Raw genomic sequence first — 8,763 nt, forward strand, 5'->3', positions numbered from 1 at the left:
TTCATCCTCTGTACAGAAGGTGTGTCGATACAACCATGTGGTTCATCCTCTGTACAGAAGGTGTGTCGATACAGTCATGTGGTTCATCCTCTGTACAGAAGGTGTGTCGATACAGTCATGTGGTTCATCCTCTGTACAGAAGGTGTGTCGATACAACCATGTGGTTCATCCTCTGTACAGAAGGTGTGTCGATACAGTCACGTGACTGCCTTCATCCTCTGTACAGAAGGTGTGTCGATACAGTCACGTGACTGCCTTCATCCTCTGTGGCCATCTTGGCTTTCGTTTTAGCTGACAATATTCTCTACGGGATGTCTCAGTTTTCTGCGAACATTATTTGTCGTAAATGCAGCCTTTTCTTTAAAAGAATTATCGTCCTTTCCTTGTTTGCTCATTCAACATTTCAACATCCTTCATCGTGGGGTCATTATCACAGAGACTGTCGGGCTGCAGCGTGTCATTAGCCGCTGTTCACGACACATGCTGCGTGTAAGATTCTGTCTGGCCGGAAGCGAGGACATAATAAAATATGAGGAGGATGTCCAGGTACCACTCAGTGCTTCACACTGCCTGACACTGCTATAATTCATATGAGATATCTTATAGTGGCAGCATGCAGGTACGGACAGAATACGTCGTTTTGAGTATTTCGTTCAGGACTGAGATGAACTTCAGATCATTTGAAACTCACTCAAAGCCTTGGAACATGTCATGCTGTTGTGGACTTGGTTTGGGTGTCGGCTGGGCTTGGTGGAAGGGGGTTACAGTAGATGGTGGACTTGGTTTGGGTGTCGGCTGGGCTTGGTGGAAGGGGGTTACAGTGGACTGTGGACTTGGTTCGGGTGTCAGCTTTACTTGGTGGAAGGGGGTTACAGTGGACTGTGGACTTGGTTTGGGTGTCGGCTGGGCTTGGTGGAAGGGGGTACAGTTGACTGTGGACTTGGTTTGGTTGTCGGCTGGGCTTGGTGGAAGTGGGTACAGTGGACTGCGGACTTGGTTTTGGTTGTCGGCTGGGCTTGGTGGAAGTGGGTACAGTAGATTGTGGACATGGTTTGGTTGTCGGCTGGGCTTCGTGGGTCTGGGTACAGTGGGCTGTGGACTTGGTTTAGGCGTCGGCTGAGCTTGGTGGAAGTTGGTATAGTGGGCTGTGGACTGAGGACTTGGTTTTGGTTGTCGGCTGGGCTTGGTGGAAGTGGGTACAGTAGATGGTGGACTTGGTTTGGTTGTCGGCTGGGCTTCGTGGGTCTGGGTACAGTGGGCTGTGGACTTGGTTTGGGCGTCGGCTGGGCTTGGGGAAGGGGGTACCGAAGATTGTGGACTTGGTTTTGGTTGTCGGCGGGGCTTCGTGGGTCTGGATACAGTGGACTGTGGACTTGGTTTGGTTGTCGGCTTGGCTTGGTTGAAGTGGGTACAGTAGATTGTGGACTTGGTTTTGGTTGTCGGCAGGGCTTCGTGGGTCTGGATACAGTGGACTGTGGACTTGGTTTGGGCATCGGCTGGGCTTGGGGAAGGGGGTACAGTAGATTGTGGACTTGGTTTTTGTTGTCCGCTGGGCTTGGTGGAAGTGGGTACAGTAGATTGTGGACATGGTTTGGTTGTCGGCTGGGCTTCGTGGGTCTGGGTACAGTGGGCTGTGGACTTGGTTTAGGCGTCGGCTGAGCTTGGTGGAAGTTGGTATAGTGGGCTGTGGACTGAGGACTTGGTTTTGGTTGTCGGCTGGGCTTGGTGGAAGTGGGTACAGTAGATGGTGGACTTGGTTTGGTTGTCGGCTGGGCTTCGTGGGTCTGGGTACAGTGGGCTGTGGACTTGGTTTGGGCGTCGGCTGGGCTTGGGGAAGGGGGTACCGAAGATTGTGGACTTGGTTTTGGTTGTCGGCGGGGCTTCGTGGGTCTGGGTACAGTGGGCTGTTGACTTGGTTTGGTTGTCGGCTGGGCTTGGTGGAAGTGAGTGCAGTAGACTGTGGACTTGGTTTGGTTGTCGGCTGGGCTTGGGGAAGGGGGTACAGGTATGCTTATTCCTTCATTCACCTGATAAAGGAGTAAGTATATACTCCGAAACGATGTGTTCCTCATAATATAGAAGTTGACATCCATCAATTCTCTTCCTTAATGCAGATTCTGTTCTTTAAACAGATTAGGCATGTGTGGTTTCGTGACTAGACAGACTGACCCACACAACAGCTTGACAAATGGAATAACAAATATTCTTTATTGTTGTTTCGATATATCCAGTCTACTCTGCACGTTAAACACTCGTAAACCACAAAAATCACTTAAGAAGGAGCAGATTTAACGATTGTTGTAGACCAGAAAGCGAAGTCTCCGTCTTGTGGCGCTAATGTAATCTTGACTCATATTGCGTCTTTCTTCTCCCAGCTGTGTGTGTAGCGACCCCTATCATAGCAACTACCACCACAACGAGTGGTGACTAACGTCAGATCAACGAGACCGTGCTTGAAACAATCGCCAACATTGACTGACAGGTGACTGGTGAGCTGTGACCAATCATGGCCATTCAAAATGACGTCATCATTGATACAAACACCTGCTGCAAGAGCCAGGCAACACGATCAGCTTAAGAAAAGAAACTCCTACCCATGGCAATTGACGTTAAGTTAATTTATCATGTGGGTATAATTATTTTCAGGCGTGATACATACAATATGGTTCATCGTGATCATAAAAAAAATCAACATTTTAATATAGCAGGAGCAAACGAAAATAAACCGGGCATACCGCCCGCATATCAATCAGCAACCGTGCAGTTCGTGACTGTAATGTTTGCTGTAAAAGAATCGATTGCACTGAAAGTTGTCCTTATGTCCTGCCTTGGAATCAGTATTAGTTTGTAGAAACTGTGGACTAGCAGGGAAAAACTCAGGAAATGAAAATACATTATATTTGTGTGCATGTGTGTGTGTGTGTGCATGTGTGTGTGTGCGTGCGTGTGTGTGTGTGTGTGTGTGTGTGTGTGTGTGTGTGTGTGTGTGTGTGTGTGTGTGTGTGTGTGTGTGTGTGGAGGGGCGGGGGGGAGGGTGTGGGGGGGGGGGGGGGGGGGGGGGAAGTTGGGGTTTGGTAAAGGGGGCGGGTCGCGCACGGGTGGCCAAGTCGTCTGAGGCGCCACAATTCGCTGTACAGAGTTGCGTCCCTTTGGCACACCAGAAACCGATGATAGTGGTTTCGAATCCCGGTTCGTCCCGATTGTGTTTCTAGGTTTGTTAGCGCCATACCCATGCTCGTGGGTTTCACCAAACTGGTAAACGTCTTTGATAGATTTACATCCCTCGCAAAGCAAATTAAGGTGATGCGCCGTCATCCGCTAGCATGGCTTCGTCTCGAGCCCGATTTAAAAGGCCCGACGCTAAGAAAATCAAATTACTCTCACCAGCCACAGATATTTTGTGCTAACTTAGAGACAGGTGGAAAGGGTGCCGTGACTTCCAAAACGAGGCCATGGTGGCGAATGGCGACAGGGCTTTAATCATAATAGAATGGGGATAATATACCCTGTATTGTCGAGGATGTAACCCGGTGAGTGATCGTGTGACCACCGACCCATGCCTGAAATAGGTCTGGCGAAAGAGTAACGGCCATCAATCCATGCACACAGTAACGACTGGCAGCCTTCATGGCAATGCCACCTCTTGATATCAACTCACACATTAAAGGAGCACAAATTGGCTCTGGCTTCTATACCACGCTGTCTGACAGTGCCCAGTGGCATTACTTCACGACAACTGTTTCCAGACTGGCGCAGTTATCAAGGAGGTCAAGCACACAACAGGAATGTTCTTGGATCAACTTCCTTTAAAAACAAATCCCCTTAGTCATGTTTGCCGGGCATCTGGTCGCGGCGATCAATGCCCACCTGGCTGCGAACTGTTGAAGACTCCGCCATATCTACGTTATCCCGCATCCGTAAATGTCATCTGCGTTTTTCCCGCCACCTGCCACTTGCTATGGCGCATTTGGCAGAATATGCATATTGGATGGGATAATCATTGCACTATAGTCGTCTTGTAATTCATAATTGAGTTTTAGCTTCAATAGCTATTGATTAGGTTTATAGATTCTGTCAAGTTTAATTAGTCCCCATAGTGTTTGTGATCAAGTCCTGAGACTAGTCCAACGTAAAGACGTAATGAACGGCCACCATTACATACCATTTCGGAGTAACTGTTAAGGGTTATCGGTTTGATCTTCAGTCTATATACAAAAATGACACGCATGATTTATTCATAAAGTTTAAGGGTCCCGGTGATATTTTGATTTTGACATACAATAAAATCATACTTGTACATTTGAACAAACCCGTTGCACATGATTGATTTAACGCCATTGCGAGAGAAAAAGATGAAAGTGACGCACGGGCGTCCCGGTCGTCTAAGACGCCGTAACTTGTTGTGCAGAATTTCGTCCCACACGCTCGTCAGAAATATATTATTATGTCCGAATTCCAGATTATGTTTGTAGGTTTGTCAGCACCTTGCCCATGCTCGTGTGATTTCACCAAAGTTGTGAACGTCTAAAACCTTGATCACTTACATTAAGGTGACGTAGAGACCGTCTTTGTACCTACTAGTACTAGTAGCAGGTCATAGTTGCTAACAACTCTGTGCTAGTAGTAGGTAATATTTCCTGGATCGGGTGCGCTATGATATCATAGCTTAAATACTGTTCAACACTTACTGACTGACAGATGGCAGTTATACCCAATCTACACTCTGCATGTGCTGTACAACCATACGAGCAGAACTGTTTATTTGCACACTTGAGACATCAAGTTAATGACGTGTTACGTACATGTTGTAAGTTACCCAGACAACTGCCATCCACTTAATTTAATTAAGCCACAACACATTAATTATTTGTTTGAACTGAATAAAACTGCATAGGTGGTCTAAGGATAGAGCGTCTGCTCGGTGGTTCAATCCCCAGCCGTGTCATACCAACAGACGTTAGAAGTGTGAGTGGGTGACTGAGTTGTGTTTAACGCCGCTTTCAACAGTATTCAAGTAATATCACGGCGTGTTAGCTTAATGTGGGAGGAAAGCCCCAAGTGTTGCAGGTCTCAGATGTTTACCACTTCGGTGAAACCCACGAGAACAGGTATGGTGCTGACAAACATAGAAACATAATCGGGCCTAAACCGGGATTCGAACCCACAACCATAGGTTTCTTGCGAGCCCAAGGGATGCAACTCTGCACAGCGAATCACCAGTGCCCCCAGACGTTAGAAGATGATACTTGCTGTTTCCCTACCTAGCGCAAAGGATAAAGCTGGGCGGTAGGGTAGCCTCGTGGTTTAAGCGTTCGCTCGTCACGCCGAAGACCCGGATGCGTTTCCTAACATTCGTACAATGTGTGAAGGCCATTTCTGGTGCTGAAATATTGATAAACAGCGGCGTAAAACCATACTCACTCACTCAATCAATCAGAATAAAGTGATAAAACAAGGACTGGTCGGCACATGGACGTAAAAACGCAATAATGCTGAAAGCCACGCTAAATCCTATTTCACCTCATCTCGGACTGAATAAGCTCCTACATTCAGTGGGTGACATAACAATGTGTATATCCATTAGAAACTTCTTGCTGTGGCTCAGCAGGACACGCTAAACTAATTATTAGTTTTCCATCAGTTTATGAAATTTTAACTATATAAAATGGTGTCATTCAATTGAAGGGGCGGTGGGGTAGCCTACTGGTTAAAGCGGCGCTTATCGCGCCTGAGGCCCGGGTTCGATTTCCAACATGGGAACTATGTGTGAAGCCTGTTTCTGGTGTCCATCGCCGTGATTTTACTCTCATTCAGATGTCAAATATGATCTGTGCATTTTTGGCATCAGCGGGTTCAACAAGTGTAGAAGACGAAGAGCAACGCCGTTTACATGAGCTGCGTCAGGCTGACCGTCATTACATCGATGTTGCTGGTTTCTTTCACGCCCGAGGCCATGGTTGGCCGAGCCACCGACATTCGCTGTACGGAGTTGCGTCCCTTTGGCGTGACATACTCATAGGATTGTTGGTTCGAATTCCAGATTCACCCTAACATGATTTCTGGTTTGTATGCACCATACCCATAGGTTTAACCTACATCACTTCGGGCTTTACTCTTAGATTAATCTGACACACCATGGTATAAATGAAATACTGTACTTCGTTTTTTCACGCTATGGCGCGCAATCATCATACCCAACAAGTAACAATTACATCGGTTCTAGGTCATTACCCATGCATAAAACACCCCACCATGAGAAGACAGCACGATCACCCGACATTAAGCGTACACATGCCCAAAATGATGTGATCAGCATCTTTCTCCGTGCGCTCCACGAGATCAGAGGCTGAGACAGGCTGTGTCGTATTTGTATTGAAATTTCCTTCCTTAAGACTGAAGCTCCGATTATTTACAGTGGACGTTAAATATGTACAAGAATCCTATAACGAGCTCTCCGACAACAAAGAGACTATCGTGTACCAAAATCAGATTTTCTTCAGCCCAAAATCAATACACAGCAATTTAAGATTGAGATAACGATCTCTGATAGATGTGTATTTTAATTACAGGATTTCCTTTGCCTTTTTGTAGCCAAAATTGAATAAATAGTTCACATTCACTAATAATTCTTTGATCGATTTAACAAAAGGGCGATGATGTTAGTGCTATCCAGTTTAAACACACGTATCTCTACGACAGGCTGCTTTAATTCCCTTTGCTTTGTTGGTTTTACAGCATCTCCTAATTTCCTGCTGGCATGCCAAACAACCCACAAACAACGTGTTGTTCATATACTAGACACACATCGCACCTGGGACATGACCCACATGTTTGTTGTCTTTCATATTCCTTGAAAAAGAAGTCCCACATCTCTAACAGCAGCGGGTTTCTGGGACACCTTGAAGTTGCTATTGCTAGGAAACACGAATGACGTGCACATGTGGTCTCCTAAATGCTAGCAAATATTTAATTGTCGATGCTAGGTAGGGCCAAGTTAATAATAAAAAGATTGATGTGCCATAGACAATTGCGTTTTTTTCATACGAACCTAACACAGTTTAACTTCCAAACGGAAAGGGGTAACTTAAGGAACAGCAATATTTTACACAGGGAAGTATCTAGCAACTGTACTTAATCCAAGTGTCAGAGCGTTAACCATGGTGTGTATGAAAGCATGTGAAGGTTGGAATCTATGGCGTGTAGACAAGCATGTGGAGGCGGGAATCCATGGCATGTACACAAGCATGTGGAGGCGGGAATCCATGGCATGTACACAAGCATGTGGAGGCGGGAATCTATGGCGTGTATGCAAGCATGTGAAGGTGGGAATCTATGGCGTGTATGCAAGCATGTGAAGGTGGGAATCCATGGCGTGAACACAACCATGTGAAGGTGGGAATCTATGGTGTGTACACAAGCATGTGAAGGTGGGAATCTATGGCGTGTACACAAGCATGTGAAGGTGGGAATCTATGGCGTGTATGCAAGCATGTGAAGGCGGGAATCTATGGCATGTACACAAGCATGTGAAGGTGGGAATCTATGGCGTGTACACAAGCATGTGAAGGTGGAAACCCATGGCGTGTACACAAGCATGTGAAGGTGGGAATCTATGGCATGTGCACAAGCATGTGGAGGTGGGAATCTATGGCATGTACACAAGCATGTGGAGGCGGGAACCTATGGCATGTACACAAGCATGTGAAGGTGGGAATCTATGGCATGTACACAAGCATGTGGAGGTTGGAATCTATGGCATGTACACAAGCATGTGGAGGTGGGAATCTATGGCATGTACACAAGCATGTGGAGGTGGGAATCTATGGCATGTACACAAGCATGTGAAGGCGGGAACCTATGGCATGTACACAAGCATGTGAAGGTCCGAATCTATGGCATGTAAACAAGCATGTGAAGGTGGGAACCCATGGCATGTACACAAGCATGTGAAGGTGGGAATCTATGGCATGTACACAAGCATTTGAAGGTGGGAATCCATGGCATGTATGCAAGTATGTGAAGGTAGGAATCCATGGCATGTACACAAGCATGTGGAGGTGGGAATCCATGGCGTGTACACAAGTATGTGAAGGTGGGAATCTATGGCATGTACACAAGCTTGTGAAGGTGGGAATCCATGGCATGTACACAAGCATGTGGAGGTGGGAATCCATGGCGTGTACACAAGCATGTGAAGGTGGGAATCCATGGCATGTACACAAGCATGTGAAGGTGGGAACCCATGGCATGTACACAAGCATGTGGAGGTGGGAATCTATGGCGTGTACACAAGCATGTGAAGGTGGGAATCTATGGCATGTACACAACCATGTGAAGGTGGGAATCTATGGCATGTACACAAGCATGTGGAGGTGGGAACCTATGGCATGTACACAAGTATGTGAAGGTCGGAATCTATGGCATGTACACAAGCATGTGGAGGTGGGAATCCATGGCGTGTACACAAGCATGTGAAGGTGGGAATCCATGGCATGTACACAAGCATGTGAAGGTGGGAACCCATGGCATGTACACAAGCATGTGGAGGTGGGAATCTATGGCATGTACACAAGCATGTGAAGGTGGGAACCTATGGCATGTACACAAGTATGTGAAGGTCGGAATCCATGGCATGTACACAAGCATGTGGAGGTGGGAATCTATGGCGTGTACACAAGCATGTGAAGGTGGGAATCTATGGCGTGTACACAAGCATGTGGAGGTGGGAATCTATGGCGTGTACACAAGCATGTGAAGGTGGGA

At 46.7% G+C, this 8,763-nt stretch overlaps 1 protein-coding gene across 1 annotated transcript; it reads right to left on the minus strand.

Moving 5' to 3' along the window:
- Positions 1-687: 687 nt before the first annotated feature.
- Positions 688-3,897, minus strand: LOC139458001 (uncharacterized). Its single transcript, XM_071239324.1, has 3 exons — positions 3,868-3,897; positions 1,626-2,027; positions 688-1,554 (listed from the first exon to the last, which is right to left on the minus strand). The coding sequence occupies exons 1-3, from the start codon at positions 3,895-3,897 to the stop codon at positions 688-690; spliced, it is 1,299 nt and encodes a 432-aa protein (XP_071095425.1).
- Between the last annotated feature and the right edge of the window lie 4,866 nt (positions 3,898-8,763).

The sequence above is a fragment of the Haliotis cracherodii genome, unplaced genomic scaffold (genome assembly GCF_022045235.1).
Source record: "Haliotis cracherodii isolate W230 unplaced genomic scaffold, xgHalCrac1.p SCAF_1, whole genome shotgun sequence".
Taxonomy (NCBI): Eukaryota; Metazoa; Mollusca; class Gastropoda; order Lepetellida; family Haliotidae; genus Haliotis; species Haliotis cracherodii.

Bases quoted from the DNA above. Each gene is read 5' to 3' on its own strand.
- LOC139458001 (XM_071239324.1), bottom strand. From the start codon at position 3,897: ATGGCGGAGTCTTCAACAGTTCGCAGCCAG. The intron at 2,028-3,867 runs GTGGGCATTGAT...CTCCTTTATCAG, and splicing joins CTTCAACAGTTCGCAGCCAG to GTGAATGAAGGAATAAGCAT. The intron at 1,555-1,625 runs GTACCCAGACCC...ACTTCCACCAAG, and splicing joins AACCAAGTCCACAGCCCACT to CCCAGCGGACAACAAAAACC.